Here is a 21,771-nt window from a genome sequence, read left to right on the forward strand (position 1 = left end):
ACCCCGAGGGGCACGTCCCGCCCCTCCTCACACCTCTGGTCCCGCCGCGCCTGCGCTGCCGGCTCCGGCTCCAGCTCCGGCTCGGGCCCCGCTCCCTCCTCAGCGCTGCTCCTCGCTCGCCGCTGCTGCCGCTGCTGCTGCTGCTGCTGTCGCCGCTGCTGCCGCTGCCGCTGCTGCCGCCGTCGCCGCCGCCACCGCGTCCTCCATCCCCACCGCCGGAGCCACATGGAACAGGCGAAGCCGAGCCAGCGCTAACGGGCGGCCCCCGGTCTCGCAGTCCCACGCCGCCCCGGCCGGGCGGGAGGACGCCCTTCAACCCCCAACCCTCTCCCCACTGAGATTCACCCAATGGTCGGGCCCCCCAGCCCCGCACCAGGCCCCCCACTGGAGTCGCTGCTGCTGCTGCGGTTGCTGCTGCTGCTGCTGCTGCTCAGTCACCAGCACCCCCTCCCCCCCCATCCTCCTCCGCCACCATCATCATTACCTCCCCCGGCCGCACCTCTCACACTAACCCTACCCACCGCAGCCCAACCTCCGCCCGCCCCGCCGCCATTGGCCGAGATCAGTGCCAGCCCCGCCCGCTCCCGAGACAGGTCTGCGGAGCGTCCGGGCCAGCTCATTGGCAGGATATGCCTGTCGATCACGGCTGCTCCGCCTACAGAGCTGGAGGTGTTTTTCACTCTCCCGAGAAAGATCCACTCTGTCTGTCTGTCTCTGTGTATGACTCTCTCTTCTTTTCTGTGTCAGTTTTTACCCCCCCCCCATCTCTTTTTTTTTTTTTAACAGACGCAGATGGAGGTGGACATCCCGGCCTGTTCCTTTGATTGGCGCCTCGGGTGCGGGAGGGGGAGAGACACTAGACCAGAGAGAGTAAGGAGTGTTTATAGTGAATCAGGAGGTGACTGGTGAGAAGAGCTGCCTATCAAATGGGTTAGCGGTTCAGGATTGGATAGTGGGCGGGACTCCCAGGTGTAGTCTAGAAGGAGCATTCCGCCTTCGAAATAAATGCTATGGCTCATGCACAGCAGCCCTTCCAGGTTCTACCTCTGCCAGCTGCCACCGCCTTCTCTTGTTTTCATTTCCAGTTCCGCCCTCCTTCCCAAGCCTCGGGGGTGGGGATTCTTTCCCTGCTTTTAGGGCCCATCCCTTCCCCACCCATGTCCTCACTCTTCTGCCCCCAACTTTGTAGGGCCTTGTCCTTAAAAGCCCTAGGGCTGCCAAGTTAGCTCAGCAGGACTCACACTTTAGTGTTTCTTGTTACTTCCAATTTACCAGAGTTTTAATGAATGAATGAAGCATTTATTAAGCGCTTGCTATGTACAAAGCACAGTGCTAAGCGATGGGGGTATAAATAGAAAGTAAAGCTGTCCCTGTTCAAAGAACCTCACATTCTAATGAGGAAGACACACATGGAATGGAAGGCTTCATTTGGGAGTTAAGTGGAAAAGTGTTGTGGTCCATAGATACAAGGGCAAAGTGGATGCTGATACTTCATCTTGGATGGAGCAGAATGTGTTTTGCTGTAGGAAAAAAAAAAAACAAAAACATCAGGGGTAGCTATCAAGATCTCCAACAAAGCAAAAGAAAAAGTAGACATAATTAAAAGACATAAGGAGGGAGACTACATTTAGCTGAATGATACCACAGACAATGAAGTAATATCAATACTAAGAACCAAATGACATAGCATTCAAATTTTTAAAGAAGTTAAATGAGTTATGGGAGTAAGTAGAAAAACTATTTAAGTCGGGGACCTCAACGTTCCCTTCTCAGAACTAGAGAAATCTTACTATAAAATAAACAAGAAAAAAGTTAAGGAGATGAATAGAATCTTAGAAAACTAGAGAGGATAACACTGGAGAAAATTGAATGGGAATAGAAAGGAGTATACCCTTTTCTCAGATGTGCATGGCACCTACACAAAGATTGTCTGTATAAAAACTTCACAACCAAATGCAGAAAGGAAGAAATATTAAATATATCCTTTTCAGATCATAATTCAATAAAAACTACATTCAATAAAGGGCTGTGGAAACATAAAAACTTATTGGAAACAATCTAATCCTAAAGAATGACTGGGTAAAAGAACAAATCAGAAACAACAGTTGTTGGTTCTCAAAAAGGACCATCCTTACTAGCTGTGTGACCCTGGGCAAGTCACTTAACCCCAATTGCCTCACTAAAAAAGAAACAAACAAAAAAAGAAAGAAAGAAAGGATCATGACTTGAGGAAGTGAAGCCATGGCTTGCAGTGAATTGGATTTAAGTGAGGGAGAGCTGTGCAAAGTCAACAATCTCACCCTCTCCTTGAGAGCCATCTGGGTCCAGTGGTAAGATATACATAAGGACAACTAGAGATAACCTTGCGTGTTTTAAGGCAATTGGGGTTGTGACTTGGCCAAGGTAACACAACTAGTAAGTGTCAGGTGAGATTTGAACTCAGGTCCTCCTGTCTCTAGGGCCAGTGCTCTATTCATTGAGCCACCTAGCTGTCCACAGTTTTATTAAAGAAAATGACAACAATGAGACACCATACCAAAATTTATGGGATGCAGCCAAAATAATACTTAGGGGAAACTATATCTGTAAATGTTTGCATCAGTAAAATGGAAAAAGAGCAAATCAATGAATTGGATGTGCAATTAAAAAAAAAAAACAAAAGGAACAAATTTAAATCCCTAATTAAACACCAAACTGGAAATCCTGAAAATCAAAAGAAAGGTTAATAAAATTGAAAATAAGAAAATAAATTGAACTAATAAAACTAGGAGCTGGTTTTATGCAGGAGGGGCAATAAAATAGATAAATCATTAGTTAAATTGATTTTTAAAAAGAAAACTAAATTGGGTATCTCAAAAAGGAAAAGGGTGAAATCACCACCAATGAAGTTGAAATTGAAATAATTATTAGGAACTATTGTGCTTACTTACATGCAAATAAATATAACAACTGAAATAAATGAATAGTTACAAAAATATAAGTTGCCTATTTTAACAGAAGAGGAAATAGGATACTTAAATAACCCTATATTAAAAAAAAAAGAAATTGAACAAGCCATCAATGAGCTCCCTAAAATATAATCCCCAGGACCAGATGGGTTCACATGTGAATTCTACCAAACATTTGTTGTTGTTTGTCCTGCATTTTTGAAAAGGACCAAAGGCCTCATGTGGTGATGTCCTGACTTGCTCATGAACTGGATGTAAGTGAGGCAGAGTTGCACAAAGTCATCAACCTCAACATTCTCTTCCAGAGTCATAGACATCCAGTGGCAAGACAGAAGTCAGGAGGACTGGTAATAGCCCAGGATACGGTGGATGACATTGGCATCTTCAACGTCTGACCAAGCTCTAAGTTCTCCATGGCACATGCTTCTACATCTTCTTGGCCATGGGAACAAATTGTTCTTATCCACCATTTCCACTGAGAGAAGTCTTCACATGCTTGGGGTAGAGATTCCCTAACTCACTGATAGGTTTGTGGCCCACTGGTTAACCTCAACTTTATTTAGCCTGTCTGCTGAGATAATTTCACTTGGGTGTGACTGTTGTGCATGCTATAGCTTCTTGGAGCCACAGGTGAAAATTGGGTGAATTAGATGAATACCAAAAATGGACAAGTAATGCTGAAAAGGACTCAGCAAACCCTCATATCAGAGGTGCTAGTCCTCCTTGAACATACATGTGTGTATGTGCACGCACGCACACACACCCCAAAACATGTAAAGAACAAGTAATTCCAAATACTTACTATATAGACTACTTGGGGAAATAGGCAAAGAAGAAGTCCTACCAAATTCCTTTTAAGACACAAATGTGGTACTGATACCAAAATCAGGAGCTAGAAAAAAACAACAAAATTTGTCTGGAAGAATGAAAAGTCAAGAATATCAAGGAAACGAATGAAAAAAAAAATGTAAAGGAATGTGTATGAAATCTCAAACTGGGTATGTAAAGCTGTAATCAAAAGGGGCAGCTAGGTGGTGAAGTGGATAGAATATCAGGCCTGGAATCAGAATGACCTGAGTTCAAATCTGGCCTCAGATACTTATTAGCTTTATGACTCTGGGCAAGTTTCTTCACTTTATTTGCCTCAGTTTTCTCATCTGTCAAATGAGTTGGCAAAGGAAATGCCAAACCCCTCCACTATCTTTGCCAAGAAAACCACAAAAGGGGTCTCAAAAAGTCAGACATGACTGAACGACAAGAATCATCAAAACGATCTGGTACTAAGAAATAAAGTAGAGAATTAGTGGATTAGATTAGGTACACAATACATAGTAGTAAATGACTATAGTAATCTAGTGTTTGATAAACCCAAATATCCAAGCTTTTAGGTAAGAGCTCACTCTGTGAGAAAAACTGCTAAGAAAGCTAGAAAGCAGTTTAGCAGAAATTATGTATAAACCAACATCTCATACTGTATACCAAAATAAGGCTAAAATGTATACAACATTCAGACATAAATGGTGGGGCAGCTAGGTGGCGCAGTGGATAGAGCACTGGTCCTGCAGTCAGGAGTACCTGAGTTCAAATCTGGCCTCAGACACTTAACACTTACTAGCTGTGTGACCCTGGGCAAGTCACTTAACCCCAATTGCCTCACTAAAAAAAAAAACAACCCAGACATAAATGGTGATGTCATAAACAAAATAAGGGAGAGTGGAAAATTTTATCTGTCAACTATGTGGATATAGAAAGAATTTATGATCAAATAAGAGATAAAAAGCATTCTGGAATATAAAATGAATGATGCACAAACAAAAGCAATGCAGCCAAGATTAGAAGGAAAATGGGAGACTGGGGGGGGGGAGACTTTTACAAGAAATTTCTCTGATAAAGACCTCATTTCTCAAACCTATAAAGAACTGAGTCAAATTTATAAGAATGAGTCATTACCCAATCGATAAGTTGTCAATTTTCAGAAGAAATTAAAGCTATCTACAATTATATGAAAAAAATGCTCTAAATCACTATTGCTTAGAGAAATGCAAATTAAAACAGCTCTGAGGTACCACCTCACACCTATCAGGTTGACTAATATGACCTCCAAAAAAGGAAAATTATAAATGTTAGAGGCAAGGTGGAAATATTAGAACACTAATGGTGGAGTAGTGAACCTATCCAACCATTCTGGAGAGCAATTTGGAATTATGCCCAAAGGACTATAAAACTGTATACCCTTTGAAAAATACCACTTCTAGGCCTATATTCCAAAGAGATCAAAGGAAAAAGAAAAGGACTTATATGTACAAAAACATTTATAGTAACTCTTTTTTTGGTGGCTAAGGATTAAAAATTGAGAAGATGCCTATCAATTGGGGAATGGCTGAACAAGTTGTGGTATATGAATGGTTTCAGAAAAACCTGGGAAGACTTACATTAACTGATGCAAAGTGAAGTGAACAGAAACAGGCAAGGATTGTACGATGCTTGTGTACACAGTAATAGCAACATTGTGTGATTATCAACTGTAAATGATTTAGCTATTCTGAGCAATACAATAATCCAAGACAATTCTGAAAGACTTAGGATGAAAAATGCTATCCACTTCCAGAGAAAGAACTGATGAAATCTGAATACAAATCAAAGCATACTTTTTTTAAACTTTAATTTCTTAGGTTTTGGTTGTTGTTTTTTTGTTTGTTTTGCTTTGTTTTGTTTTTTAGTCTGGGTTTAGTTTTTGTTTGGGGGTTTTTTGGAACATGGCTAATATGGAAATGTTTTGCATAATTTCACATGTAAAATCTATATCAAATTACTTGCTTTCTCAAGGAGGGGTGGGAGAGAGGGAAAGAATTTGTAAGCAAAATGTTTAAAAACCAATGTTTAAAGAAAAAAACATACATGTAATTGAGAAAAATAAGATGTTTTCATTTTTTGATGTTGAACTGTTTGACAGTGCCAAGGACTTTGGTTTAAAGAACTTTTCTGGGTCTTCAGAAGCTGTGTAGCCACAGACTAAAGTTCTACTTGCCCTACCTGGTTCTACCAGGTCTTCATCTCCACCTTGACTCAGCCAGCTCTGCTCAGTCTAAACCCAATCCTCTATGCCAATTCAAGTTGTCCCTTTAACTAAGCCTCTTCTCAGGTATGCTTTTCTTCATACTTCTACTTCACTGAGCTGGTTCTTCAGCAGTTCCTAGAGTCATAGATTAAGAATTCTGACCTCAGAAGCCATCTAGCCCAACTCCCTCATTTTACAGATGAGGAAACAGGCCTAAAGATGTTTGTTATATGACTTGCCCAAGGTACAAAGTAGTAAGTCTCAAAGCTATTTTTTTTCTCCTTTCTATTACTTTAATCTTCCACTCTGGTTTTCCTACATTTCAAGGATTATAATATTATAAATTTAGAATTGGAAGGAATCTCAGGTCATTTATCCCAAATACCACATTTTACAGGTGAGGAAACTAAAGGCCCAGAAAGATTCAATGATTCTCCCAAGGTCTTGCAAGTGGTAAATGACAAAACAGGGAATTGACTCCAAATCTTGTGTCCCTTCTGCCCTGTACCACATGGCCTGGAAAACTCTGAATGTTTTACTCCTCCTTCAGGCTTGTTCATCCCAGAAGGTGAATATATCTCTATCTCTATCTCTATCTATCTCTATCTATCTCTATCTCTATCTCTATCTCTAATCTATATCTATATCTATATGTGTGAATGTATATATATATATATATATATTTGGGGGGGGGGTGAGGCAGTTGGGGTTAATTGACTTGCCCAGGGTCACACAGCTAGTAAGTGTCAAGTGTCTGAGGCCAGATTTGAACTCAGGTCCTCCTAACTCTAGGGCCAGTACTCTATCCACCGTGCCACCTAGCTGCCCCGGTGAATATATTATTTTAATCATCCTAATTGGTCAACACAAATCAATAAACAATTATTCACCAGGCAAGTGCTCAGGATACAAAGAGAGCAAAAACAGCTTCTGCCCTCAAAGAGCTCACAATCTAATAGGCGGTAGGGAATAAGCACTTATTTACTTATAAGCATGAAGCACCTACTGCATGTTAGGCACAATAAACAGAAATTGAGTGACTCTCCCAGGGTCATACAGCTAGTAATTATGTGAAGTCACATTTGAACTCAGGTCTTCCTGACTCCAGACCCAGAGCTCTAACCACTGTTCCACCTTAGTTTTCTCTAAAATAGGAAGAGACAACATGCAAACAAGGATGTACAAACAAGAGTATAAATTTGAGATAATCTCCAAGGGAAGGCAGTAAGAGAAGGAAACACTAATTGGCTTTCCTGTCACAATTCTCTCCCATCCGGTCATGCACACAACTGCCAAGTGACATTCTGAAAACCTGAGTCTATATATGTCATTCTCCTGCTCAGTAAGTTCTAGTGCTTCCCTTTGATGCCTGCAAGCACAAACTACTTTGTTGAGCATTTAAAAACCTTAACAACATGGCTCCAAACCATCTTCTCTCACACATTAAGCATTCATTATTACCCTTTATGAACTTTTCAGTCCAGCCAAACTGGCCTTCTTGCTGTTGCACATGTGCGCACACACACACACACACACACACACACACACACGCACACACGCACATTCATCTCTTTGCAAAGGCTGAGCCCCATGCCTGGCATGCAGTCTCTTCTCTTGAGAATTTAGAATCCCTCCCCTACCTCAAAGCTTATTTCAAGTGTCACCTCTTACACAAAGACCTTCCTGATTCTCTTCTTCCTGTTACTAATACTTCCTCTCTCTCCCCCCAAGAACTTGTATTTTTACTTTACTTTTCATGTGTTTTGTATCCACTAATATATATATATATATATATTAATATATATTATATTTGTATCTACTAATATCTATATATGTGTGTGTATATACATATATACACATATATATGTACATACATACATATACATATGTGTGTGTGTGTGTATATAGTTTGCAAGCTCTTTGAGAACAGACTCTCATTTTTGTCTTTATAGCCACGGTACCTAGAATAGTGCCTGGCACATAGCATATATTTATAAATGTTTGTTAAATTGAATTAATAAATACTTGTTGATCCATTGAATCTTCAGACTGCCTCTACCTAACCAATCTCTCCTTACCTGTTCACAGCCAAAAATACTCAAAATTTGGTTTGCATCCCACTGGTTGACTAATTGCTTTCCTCTTAGGTCTTACTGGTAGGCTATAATAGGAATAATATCTACCAGTGTTCCCCCTCTTCCAGTGACATGAGTTAGGCCAGCTTTTCCCTAAAAGGTGAAAAACTATCCCTGAAAGTTGATCTGCCCTTGGGTTGATGAAGTTACTTGGTAGTTTCTGGAAGATTTGACTAGACTTCCAGGACATAAAAAGGTCCACTACATGGGGTTGTGTCCATTAGGCTTGGAGGATGTCCTAAGACTGAAATAGTTGCCACATCCTGACCAGACACTTTTCCATATGGAGAAGAGGCCAAGCTAAGTGCTGAAGTATACTTACTATCCATCATGCTATCGTTAAGCAAACCTCCATTTGTTAACTGTTAGATGACCTGTGAGTGCTTCATTTCTTCCTAACAACAAACCAGAACAGGATGTTGGCCTGAATCAGGCCCTGCCTACCATGCCACTAATATATATCTTCTCACCTTGATAAAGTGTTAAGATGGAAGGGGAAGTTTTAACCCACCAACCCACCATAGGGATAGAAAAATATTGGTTTTTTCATTGTGCTCTTCAGTTACTAATTTTTAAGCCACCGAAAGGTGGCCAATAGCCTGATATTCCTCAACAATAAGTCCTAGGCCCTCGATTGATGCTTCCTTTTGCCCTCCACCTAACACCAGAGGGCCTTTAGGGGAAATACCAAGCTCTCTAATAAATACTTGCTCTCAGAAAATTAGCTAGACACCAAGGGATGGGTTCTGTATGGAGGTATTAGGGAAGGTTCTTTCATACACTCCTCATCCCAATTAATGTCATTACAGAAGATCTAGACATCTCTAATTAATCAACCAATCAAAAGTCTAAACTAGATACGAACAAATCCTAGACAACTCTATTGAATATATCAGAACTTCAAATTAAGTGCAAACAACTCCTTATTTAATTTGGAAAGAGTGAAGAACTTGGATCACTGAATGAAATCACTTGGAAATGGATTGGGATTGTTTGAAAGACTCAGATGCACCTCTGGACTATATATGTGGTAAAGAAAACCCTTCCAAAATAAAGAATTCCAACAGGAGCCTTCTGCTGACAGGTGAATTGTCCTGGGAGGAGAGAGAAAAAATAAATTCTTCTTCTTTCCCAGCCCCTAATGACCAGAGGACAATCAGGTGAATTTCTTTCCTTTTTGGTGGGGTGGGGAGTGGGGTAGGGCAATGAAGATTAAGTGACTTGTCCAGGGTCACACAGCTAGTAAGTGTCAAGTGTCTGAGGTCGGATTTGAACTCAGGTCCTCCTGAATCCAGGGCCAGTGCTTTATCCACTGCACCACCTAGCTGCCCCATTTCTTTTTTTCTTTTTCTTTTTCTTTTTCTTTTTCAATGAATTTCAAAAGGACAAATCTGAACTTCCCATCTTCATTGCTAGTAGTGTCCTTGCAGCATCAGGGGCTAATGGCATTTGAATTAGGAGCTGATAGACACATCAAGGACAAACTTGACACATGGAGGAAAAGCAGCTTCAGGATTCTACAAGGGCATTAACCCTCTCTGTCCAGGAGAGAAAATTACATCCAAACGAAGCTTCATGAGGGCCTCACAAAGGGGAAAAGACTTCCAGTAAAAAGGATCAGTGAGTTTAACCTTTTGCCACAATATTTTCTCTGCATGTCTGCCTTAATGTCATTCTATTTTGTTCATGCCCACATTCCCCAGGAACTGTTATGTTGTTTTGGTTTTTTTATTGGGTTTTCTTTGTATCACCTGTTCTTAATATACCGTCTCAGTAAATCAGTGGAAAACACACTGGATGAGGGTTCATGGGAAACAGTACTAGGAACACCCATTCTCTTAGCGTTACCCATAGAATCTTTAATGGAGTAGTCAGCCAGCCCCTGGGAACTCAGCTCACCAATGCAATGGAAGATGGGAAAGTAGTCCCACAGGAGTTTCAGTCTCTTTTATCCAGTCTCTTAAGCTTCTAGCTCTAATCTTTCTCCTAAATTTCAACCATGGGAGCATGGAATAATAAAGTATATAGACATGGTTTAACTATACATTTTTTATTTGTAACCAGAGAAGCAAAGAAATTAAAATGAAATGTATTCAAACAATTAATATGTGTACTACCTGCCTATGTCTTCACCCAAACATAGGCAACTACTACTACTATATAAATATGACCTTTATCTATAGAGTAGCATTAGCAACTCCACAGATATGACCAAAAGCTAGCCACATAAGAAAAGATATCATCTCCATCCTTAGCCATACCCACAGGGAGCTAGCAAATGTCCCCAATGCCAGTACTAATAAATTGCCCCTAATTTTGGAGCAACTGTAACCTCATTTGCTTTTCTACTCACATCCTTCTAAAAGGTCAGTGTCCAGATGTCCAGGACAGTGGAGGAACTCAGGAACCAGGGCCAACTCCCAGCGCCAGTTTTTCTTCTTGCAGTGGTCCCACACCAACTCATTCCAAGCATCACTGCACATTAATGTTTCCCCACTTTATTGTTGGTAAGTTTATATTAAGATAAGCTTAGGAAATCTAAAAATACAAGATGAAAGGGGTCTTTTCACCTCAACTGATGGTGAGAGGGCACAACTGGAATTTTCTACAGATATTTGATAGGACTAACAATGTTATTCCTTGGATCCAAAGTAATTGTATACCCATGTAAAATTATTTGCATTTAATTTATTTTTTTTTGTTTTGTTTTGTTTGCAGGGCAATGGGGGTTAAGTGACTTGCCCAGGGTCACACAGCTAGTAAGTGTCAAGTGTCTGAGGCCAGACTTGAACTCAGGTACTCCTGAATCCAGGGCCGGTGCTTTATCCACTGTGCCACATAGCCGCCCCCTGCATTTGATTTATAAAAAATAAATTTATTTTCTATAGAAAAGAAAAATGGAAATTGACTAGTTTATGTCCCAAAGCACAACACATAGAATATTAAAATGTATAGGGGTAAGAGGAGGTGGGGAATGAAGCTTTTTCATTCATAGTCATTTTACGTGCTTCACTTCTGTTCAATACATATCTGTAGCAAAGTGCCTGCTAAGACTATCATGCAGAGTGACCACAAGTGACTTGAGAAGGAGCAACATAGCGGGCAGCTAAGTGGTGCAGTAGATAAAACACCAGCCCTGGATTTAGGAGGAACTGAGTTCAAATCTGGCCTCAGACTCCTGACACTTACTAGCTGTGTGACCTTGGGCAAGTCATTTAACCCTCATTGCCACCAGGGCAAGAAAGAGAGAAGTAGCAGCATTACAAAAACCAGGAGGAAAGATATGAATGAAATCTGACATCTCGAAATTGCTAACTATCCCTTTGTCATATTTATTTAGAACATATGGCACATATTATCCATTGTTACATATAGACTGAGCCTTCAGTTTTAAGAAGACACAAGTCCAGTTAATCGGGTCTAGTCAAGTCTAGTGCCAAAGTACAATAAATAAATGCTTACTTTAAAAAATAATATTTAAACATGCTGCAAATAAGTAGTAAATTTTGGCAGACATCACTGAAAAAACATAAAATGTGGTTTCTGTTCCTCCTGTGAAAATTGCTTTCCTGAAAGGAAAGGAATAAGCATTTATATAGTACCTACTACATGCTAGACACTGTGCTAACCACTTAAATAGTACCTCATTTGATCCTCACCCTGGGAGGCAAATGCAATTTTTATTTTCATTTTATAGTAGAGGAAACCAAAGAGAACAAAGATTAAGTGACTTGCTAAAGGTCACACAGCTACTACAGTGTCTGAGACTGAATTTGAACTCTTGCCTTGTTGACTACAAGCCCAGGGCTTGGGCCACTGTGCCACCTAGTTACCTCTGTACCAACTATGTTCTTTTTTCTAAATTCATGGTCATGAGCTTTTTTCAATCACCAAGAAATACTGACTGAGTACTTAGTGCAAGGCATACTATCTATACATATACATATATTTCGATTGATTTTTTAAAAAAAGATATCAATTTAACTGGAGTTTCCCCGCTCCCCCCCCCCAAGTATTTAGTGTTACACATTCTGCTAAAGTATTAGACAGTGTCCAGGATACTAATTCTGTCAAGCAAAAAGAGGTCACTACTAATCTAATTTCAAAGAGGCATATACATTGAGCTATTTTTTTTCTAGTAATAAGGATGGACATGTGCTGACCTATATCAACTATATTACGACCTGCCCCAGTGGGCTCTCACAAGATAGTGGGCAGCTAGGTGGCACAGTGGATAAAGCACTGGCCCTGGATTCAGGAGGACCTGAGTTCAAATCCTGACTCAGACACTTGACACTTATTAGCTGTGTGACCCTGGGCAAGTCACTTAACCCTCACTGCAAAAAAAAAAAAAAAAGGAAAGAAAGAAAAAGGGAAAAAAACTAGCTAGCCCACATAGAGATGAACACCTTTGTGCTCCCATGGCCATTCTAAACAATGATGTGCAGAACTTTAAAATGACATTCCTTCTTCTAAACTTCTAGGGGATCATTTTTCAGAAGCAATATTCTAGTGGTATGTATTAATGTAAATTTTGGCAGACTTTAATCTAGTACCAGACAATAAGTTGAAACACTGGGAAAATAGAATAGATAACACAACTTTTAAGTTGGAAGGAATCTTAAGAAATCAGCTAATCTAACAACTGCAATTTGGGGTCTTTAGGATAGAAACTGAACCTATGATTTCATTGATACATAAACTTCAGGTGATGAAATTCTAACAATGCAGCAGCATTGCAAGTTCTCTTCAACTTTAAATCTTACAGAGTTGCCTTGAGTACTTCAAAATTAATTGACGAGGAGGAGAGAGAGGGCAGCTAGGTGGTAAAGTAGATAAGGCACCAGCCTGGATTCAGGAGGACTTGAGTTCAGATCTAGCCTCAGACACTTGACACTTACTAGCTGTGTAACCCTGGACAAGTCAACCCTCATTGTCCCCCCCCCAAAAAAAAAAGAATTTTAAAAAATTAATTGACTGGGGCCATAGGGGCCAAGAGGGTCAGAGAGTATCACAAAGCTATTCTGTGTCAGAGGAGTAATTTGAACTCAGTTCTTCCTGATTTCCCTATTTTCTACTACTTCATGTTGCCTCTCATATACATTTTACATATGAGAAAGCTAAGATCTCAGGTCTCAATATTTGTTATATTATTGTCCATGCATTTGTAAAACATTTATTTCAGAAAACCATGACATCTATTATCTCTTTCAAAAAAAAAAAAAAGATTGACCTAATACCACCCCCCCAAAAAAAAAACACCACAGTGTATATTTTATTAGGGACTATTTTCCTATTTTCTAAGATTTTTTTATTATTTTAAGGGCTATTTTTTAAATGCTAAAGTGTATTGATGGGGGCAGCTAAGTGGAGCAGTGGATAGAGCACCCGGCCCTGGAGTCAGGAGTTCTCTGATACCTTTCCTGTGTGGTTAATTCTGCTACCTTAGCACATTAACATTATGATCTCGCTATACATCCTGCATCATTAAGAGATTTAACTGTGTTTTAATGGCTAAATTTATAAAGAAAACCACATGCTATTTTAATCCGAGTTATCATTCAGAGACAATCTATATGAAAATCAAAAACAAACATTCATCCTCATAACCTCCCCCCATCCCCAGTAGATTCAGTGTTTTCTGGGGGGTTTTTAACAGAAAAGCTTTTTAAGGAATCAAATAAATCAGGCTTAGTGATAAAAAGGAGCTTCAAATAACTAAATGCTCTTTTGATAGCTGTGGAAAAATTTAACGAAGTGTCCAAATGTCCTTTTAGGACATTTCCTCTCTTACAACCATTTCCTTTCTTTCTCCTTCTATCTTTTCCACTTAGTGAAAGTTGGCTCCATCTGGATGATAATATATCCCTGGCCACTGTTTCCAGTACTGACTACACTTCTCTCCTATGCCCTAACTCACTGGTTATAGTGGGGGAATCTGAATATTCCTTCTTCCCCAGTGCCACTTCTAGTCTCCCCACCCCTCTATTATCAGCACTCAACAACTTCTCCTTTGAGTTCATGTATTGAAATTTATCAACCAATGCAGATTTTAATAGCCTTTTCTTTCCAGCTCCCAAAGCATCCTCCCTTTTTTCTTAAGAGTTCAATGCCTAGTTCATAGTGTACCTCTCCACAGCAACTCCTGCCTTTATAAAAGTTTCCCTCAAATACCTTAACTTCCCAGTTCCTCAATCTATTCAACTCCCGTAACCTGCTCCTCTGTTATTCCTCATTTACATTCAGGGATGCTCATATTCTTGGTCTTGTCATTAAAATCATGTTCCACTTTCATGTTCAAGAATTCCCATATTCCTTCATCTGATCGTAGTCTTTTATCTTTCCATTTCTACCTTTGCCTTACTCCTCCAAAACCTGCACTTTGTTTTCATCATGACTGTTGATCTCACTATTTCTCAGTACTTTCCAATTTCATCACCGCTTCTCTTTCTTCCCCTCCCAATTCACTTCGGTGAATCAATTCAACTTTACAGTATTTTCTGTACTCTAACCCCTTGTTCCCTTGCTCTATCATCAATTATACCTTGCCAAATCCTAACCCTGGAATACTCCTCCCACCTGCCACCTTTGCTCCTAAATACTATTGAATGGATATGGAAGAGGTTACAAAACCATGTTGATTGGGTCTACTACTAATTTATGCTTTCATCCTAAGCATTCTCTCTGAAGGACACTGTTTACCACCATCTCCTTCTGATTTTACTCTCTTTTGCTTCTCATTTTACCTTTCTAATTGCTTTTTCTCAATCTTCCTTGCTGGCTCTTCATAATGCATACTAACTGAATTATCTCCCTAGCCTCTCTCCTTTTCTCTTTTCTTTCTACACTACCCTAGTGGGGTTATCATAAGCTCCCATATGTTCAATTATTATCCATATACATATCCATTCCCCCCCACCCCAACCCCTACCCTGCCACTCCCACACTCTTTCTCCTGAGCTCTAGTACTCCATCACCACAATATTTCAAACTGGTTATACTGTAGGCATCTAAAACTCAATATATCCAAAATAGAACTCATCATATTTTCCCCCAAACCTATCCTTCCTTCAAATTTCCCTATTTCTGCCAAAGGCATCATCATCCTTCCAGTCACCCAGATTTACAACTTTGGTGTCATTTTCAACTCCACCCACTATTCTCACTCACCCCTTATATCAAACCTGGTCATTTCTAGTTTCACAATATCCTTTACATATGTCTCCTTTTCTTTGATCATTCAGTCATAATTCAAAGTCTCATTACCTCTCATAGATTCTTACGAAAACCTTTTAATTAGACTCTACCTCAAGTTTCTACTCACTCTATTCTAGCCTCCACGCAATTGGCCAAATGATTTTCCTAAATCATAGAACTGACCATGTTAGCCCCTTCTCAATAAACTTCAGTGGTTCTCTGTTACTTCTAGGATCAATTGTAAAGGGCTTTGTCATTTAAAGCTCTTTGAAATCTGGTCTTTTCCTGTCTTTCCAGTTTTCTAACACTTTACTCAGCTATACCCCACTCTCCAGCTCTATCTTCAGCTCTACTTGTGTACCTGCTGCTCTTCATAAATTACATTCTATCTTCCATCTCCATGTCTTTGAAATGGCTGCCACCTATGCCTGGGATGCTCCCCCCGTCCTCCTCCCCACTTACCTCCACTTCTTGGAATCCTTGGATTCCTTTAAGATTGAACCCCAACTCCAACACCAAGAGGTCTTTCCCCAGTATCCCAAGCCCCTAGTGCCTTCCTTTCTAAAGTTATCTTGTGTTCAATTTGTATTTATCTTTTAGATATTATGCCTATTGAATGTTATCTCTCTGATTAGAGCATAAATTCCCTTGAAGTCAGGGACTGGTTTCTCGTCTCATCTTCAGTGCTTAGCTCAGCTGATGATCTTTCCACTACATCATTCTGCCTCTCAAATAACTGTTATGGTGTTTACACTTTTATATGTTCATTTTTGCACTTTTAAATTAATATGTCAGCATTTCTAAAAGTTTGTGACTTTGCAATCAATCAATCATTAGCAATGTCAGTCAGCTAATCAATAAACATTTATTAAATACGTACTATGTGCCAGGCATTGCGCTAAGAATTCAAAAAGAGGTGAAAGACAATCCCTCCCTCAAGGAGCTGACAATCTAATGGAATTTTTTTAAAAATCAATTTAACCACTGAGTCATTAATCTCTAACATTTACAACTAAATTCTGAAGTGTAATTTGGTTCCTGTCAAGACAAATTGCTTTTCACAGGAAATGTTTGCCCATTTCCCCCCTTAATATTTTAAATATTTTGAGAGATAACAGAACATAGCCCCATAGTCACAGTTATATTTTGATTCACTCACATATGCATTTGGAAGAGACTTCCAGGTCAGCTGTCTTCCTTACATTATGCTTTGAGAACCACTGCTTTACTGCTTTTTCACCCTGCCTTGAATCTGTACAAGCTGGGGGAAAAAACCCACTGTCCTGGGGGAAAAAAAAAACTTGCTGAGGAAACCAGCTGGAGGTACAAGAAAATGAGCAGTATTCCTTTGTTTTCTTTGTATCAAAGGATATGAAAATGCTCTTGGAGAGTCCAAGTAATATTAATAATGATCCTAACACTAGTAAAAAGAAGATTAAGAACAGTCACCACTTGCCTTTACATAGTGATGTTTTCATTTCTAATAGTCCATCAGAAATCGTAGTTATATCAAAGGAAGGGTATTTAATGAAATCGTGTAGTTGGAAAAGGAGCAACAAAACATTTCACTCATAAACCTGGGTTACACACACACACACACACACACACACACACACACAGAAAGACAGGAGGAAGGAGGACATACAGAGGAGAACACAAAGGGAGGTGCATATGTAGGGAATATGGGATAGTAAGAAAAAATGTTTTGTCAGGGGGCATGTGTGGAAGAGAAACTCCAATGCTGTGGGGCCACTAATGTCATCCATAGATGTCATTGACCATGGCCAGTTGCCCATTGTTCCTGAAATCTCTGCTGGATGGATGGCTCTGCTCCCTTTTGCTTCCTAATGCACTGCTGTGGTGCTGGACAGCTCTGTGGCTGTCACCTTCTGCTTATCTTCCTGAGGCATCACCAAGCTTTATTAGCTTAAAATCAGCTTAAAATCGAGCTTTTAGAAAAGGAAGAAGACTTTTCCTGTTATGTTCCATGAGAGTCTTTGCTACTAAGGCTTCTCATGTCATCAGCAGGAGATTTTTTTAGCCTCATGGGCAAACTCTTTGAACAAAAGGCAGAATGCTCCTAGCTACCTAAATACCCTCAGACTTAGTCTTTTCTTTTAACTCCTTTTCCTATACCAGGAGCTGAGTCTACCTGTCAGAGACCTTATCCTAACTTGGGAAAAGACTTCGTAAACTTTCCAATTTTCAAACTCTCAATGCTAGACTATATACCAGCTAATAGTCATTTGCCAAACAGCTACTAAGTAGGTCTGTCGTTTGGAATTCCCTAATTTTCAAACTATAAATTTCTTCTACTCTCCCATATAAATGAGTAGAGAAAAGGCACAGGAGCAACCTATCTCTATGAGTCAAGGTCATTGTTATTGCTGCCTCAGTTTTCTCATCCTTCAAATGGGGATAATAATAGCATATCCCTCACAGGGTTGTTGTGAGGATCAAATGAAATCTCCATGACAAGCAAAAGTGCTTTTTAAACATTAAGGCACTATATAAATGCTAGCTATTGTTACTGTTGTTATTATCAATATTACTGGCCATATGCCTGGTCTTTGAATATACAAATAAAAATGGTACAAAGTTCAGAGAGACTTTGAAGTATTCACTGAAGTGAACTTTCTTTGAACAGAATCAATAAAACAAATGAAACAGGGAATTGATTAAGCCTGGCCTTTATGAGCATGTGCAGTGTGTACTACTGATGCAATCCCCACATGGACTTTGCCGCATGTGCAGATTTTCTATAACTGGTTTCAATCTGTTAAAAATGTGATGACGAGTTGAATTTTTGATTGGCTACTGAGCTGGAGCTGGGGAGCAGTCAAAAAGTACTGACTGATCGATGCAACCCCCTTAATATTTTTCATGCCTGGTTGTATGCAAGTGAAGAGGCTTGAGAGACCTCAGGCTTCTATCTCCGCAGCAGGGGCATTGCCATGTGGGCCAAGATCATGGCTGTTGCTTCTATCTCTATTGAGTCTATTTTTCCTGCTTTTAGGTGGAAGAGTGTTGGAGATGGCAATGGTTTATAAGCTTTGAAAAGTTGAACTAGTGAGTGCCAGAAATCTGGAAGATGGGTTCCATGCTAGAATGTGGAGGTGCCTGCACTGACTTCTACTTCTTGGGATTCATCCCACCTGGATCTTTGAGGTTCAGAAAATGGTTAAAGTTACTCAATAAATAGATTCTCTGAAAATTAGAATAGGACAAATGGAAATCAATGACTCCATGAGACAGCAAGAAATTTTAGAACAAAATCAAAAGATTGGACAAAAAATAAAATATAAGGCATCTGATAAACACACACACACACACACACACACACACATATATACATTTGTTGTTGTTGTTTTGTGTTTTGGGGGGGTGTAGGGTAATGAGGGTTAAGTGACTTGTCCAGGGTCACACAGCTAGTTAAGTGTCAAGTGTCTGAGGCTGGATTTGAACTCAGGTCCTCCTGAATCCAAGGCCAGTGCTTTATCCACTGTGCCACCTAGCTGCCCCCCTATGTATATATATTTATGAAGAAAAAAACCACTGATCTGGAAAGCAAATAAAGCAGAGATGATTTTAAATCTTTGAGCTTCCTGAAAATTTTTTTTTCAAAAATCTTAGACATTATATTTCAGTAAATCATAAATGAAAACTATCTATCAGAAGCAGAGAACAGGGGCAGCTAGGTAGCGCAGTGGATAGAGCACCAGCCCTGGAGTCAGGAGGACCTGAGTTCAAATCCGGCCTCAGACATTTAACACTTACTAGCTGTGTGACCCTGGGCAAGTCACTTAACCCCAATTGCCTCACTAATAAAAAAAAAAAAAGGATTGTTTAAAAAAAAAAAAAGAAGCAGAGAACAAAGTCAAGATAGACTCCATTGATCGGGTCATGAAAGGACCTCCAAAACAAAAATCCCAGGAATGTCATAACCAAAATCCAGATCTCCCACATAGAAGAGAAAATACTACAGCCATCCCAAAAGGAATCCAAATACCAAGAACCACAGTCAGGATCACATAAGACCTGATAAGTTCTACGTCAACCAAAAACAAAAGGAGCTTTTGGAATACAGTATACCAAAAAGGCTTATAACCAAGTGTAATTTAAATTTACCCTGCAAAGATAAGTATAATCCCTGGGGGGGGGGGGGAAGGTATCATTAATTGAATAGAAGATTTTCAAAGACTTTTGATGAAAAGACCAAAGCCAAATAGGAACTTTAAAATACAAAAACAAATATCTAGAAAAAACTAAGAAAGGTGAATTTTTTTTGAGCATTTGAAAGGAGCTATCTAATAATGTAATGCTAAAATTCAAATGAGGGAGAAAAAATAAGTGTCAAAACTTTAATGTCTTCAAAGGGTCTTGAAAGCATTAAATAAGAAAAACAGAGATCCTGGGGGTGTGAAGAAGGTTCTATTCTGATTTTTAAGAGGGAAAAGATAAGTAAGAGAAAGGGAATACATATACTAGTGTAGAAAAGAAGAAGGGGATGGAACCAGGGGTGTGCTGGAGGCAGCTGAAAACAGGTAGGAAGACTCCATTGTTAAATATTCAGCAAGAACTACAAAAAGACTTAATTTATTATTTTGTTGATTCTCTAGACTTTAGAAAGTGATTTTAAAAATGTCAATACTTCAGATTAAACTTAAGAGTGTTGGAATACAGAGATCTGGAGAGTTGGTAATTAAACATTTACCAGCACACTGCTGGGTGTAACTTGCTATTTCTCATAATTGAGGTATATGAGAGGAATATACAATTATAGAGGAGGGTAGGGGAGTAGGTACCTTACTCTGGCCTGAAATACACAAAGGAGATTTGAACACAGTCGCCCACCCATAGACAAACAACACTTTTCTGGAGGAGAGCCATGAAAGGTACATTTTTCACTACCTATTCAAATGCTTCTTTAACATCAGCAAACAAACAAACAAACAAATCAGGATCTTGTAAAGTCTGCACCTTTTAGTCAATTGTGTGCTTGTGAAGATAGTGGCTAATATAGAAAAGCATTTGCAAAATTCTACCTCTTTTCATCTGGTATCTTCATCAAGGATACCTTAGATACATGTGTAGGTTATTGGCATAAAGATTTTAACAGAGATGAGAAAATAGGTAGTTATTAATGGCCTTTCAATGACCTCTCTTTGTTAAGCATAATGTACTTGATTTTTTTCTAATTATTTGATAACTTACCCTCCTTCAGATCACTTGAAAATCTCTCCCTCAGTGCTTCCAAAATTGTACCACCACCAGAATGGATTTCTTCTGTCGTATACATGGCTACTCTTCCTATATTTGTCTCTTCTCATCCCATTTCCACTTTCTTATATAAAATATTGTGGATTTTCATTTTAGAGTTCAAATGTAGTGGTTCCACTGTCATCAATAATGAAAATAGTTTGTTATAGAAATGCTGACAGATTTGTTTCATTTTTGTCTCTTTGTTGTAGCCCTTCCAGGTTTATCTGTAAGAGCTCTGGGAATGATTTAGCTTAATTGAGTCTCATATTCAACCTAATGCAGACTAATTTTCTTTTTAACTTTTCTTCACTGTTGTGAAGAAGTTAATGGTGCAGTGGATAGTTTACTGGGCACGGAATCCAAAACACCTGAATTCAAATATGGCCTCATCTACTTACTAGCTGTGTGACCCTGCTCAGGTCAATTTACCTGAGTTTCCCCAACTATAAGATGGGAATAAAAATAGGATCTACCTCTCAGAGTTTTTGTGAGAATCAAATGAAATAATATTTGTAAAAACACTTAGCATAGGGCCTGGCACATAATAGGCTCCATATAAATGCTTATTCCCTTCCCCCTTGGGTGAGAATGATTATGCAAGCATAGAATGAGGGCCAAGGGAAACTGATCAATTTGATGAGGCTATAGGAAGGTCAACTTTTGTTTTGTATTTTGTTTGCATGGAGGATGTGGTCATGCTTTTCAATGACTCATTGAGAGGCCTGAGAATATCTCCTTGGGTCTGGGTCCATTCACACGTTATTGAAGATGAGCAATGCCCAAGGATGATTTTCCTAAATCAGGCAATACTGTACATTGTAATCACTCCTTTGTACTATAAAAGATGCAGGGAGTGTCAATCCAGGACAGTCTGAGAATGGTAGGAAATAGAAACTGAAACAAACTTAAGGGATACCATGAGTCCAAAAAGGGGTCGGGGAGGAAGGATTTGTGAACCTTGGAAATGCAAGAATAGAGGTGCAATGCGATTTCATGTGCTTTCTCACAAAAGCAATCTGAGAAGGGTCAGGGAGGGACAATTGTCCAGATCCATCATGAAGAGACAAGTCTGTATCCTATCAGCCTAAGAGATAGCATCCAAGTATAGTGTACCTCCATGACTGAATGGGAGAAGTTTTTGAACTCTATCCTTCTAGAGCAGGGTTTCTTA

General features: G+C 39.5%; 2 protein-coding genes across 13 annotated transcripts in view; one reads left to right on the top strand and one right to left on the bottom strand.

Moving 5' to 3' along the window:
* EHBP1 (EH domain binding protein 1) overlaps window positions 1–269 on the bottom strand; it is a 384,386-nt gene extending 384,117 nt beyond the window's left edge. For all 12 annotated transcript variants that reach the window (XM_043982716.1, XM_043982715.1, XM_043982718.1 and 9 more), the window contains exon 1: window positions 34–269. The gene's annotated coding sequence lies outside the window, so the exon portion shown is untranslated. The remainder of the gene's footprint in view (window positions 1–33) is intronic.
* A 79-nt stretch (window positions 270–348) lies between these two features.
* LOC122739339 (protein enabled homolog) lies at window positions 349–18,388 on the top strand. The gene is made up of 3 exons (XM_043981118.1): window positions 349–669; window positions 787–836; window positions 18,355–18,388. Exons 1-3 carry the CDS (start codon window positions 349–351, stop codon window positions 18,386–18,388), a joined length of 405 nt encoding a protein of 134 aa, XP_043837053.1.
* The last annotated feature ends 3,383 nt before the right edge of the window (window positions 18,389–21,771 follow it).

This window comes from Dromiciops gliroides, chromosome 2 (assembly GCF_019393635.1).
Source record: "Dromiciops gliroides isolate mDroGli1 chromosome 2, mDroGli1.pri, whole genome shotgun sequence".
NCBI lineage: Eukaryota > Metazoa > Chordata > Mammalia > Microbiotheria > Microbiotheriidae > Dromiciops > Dromiciops gliroides.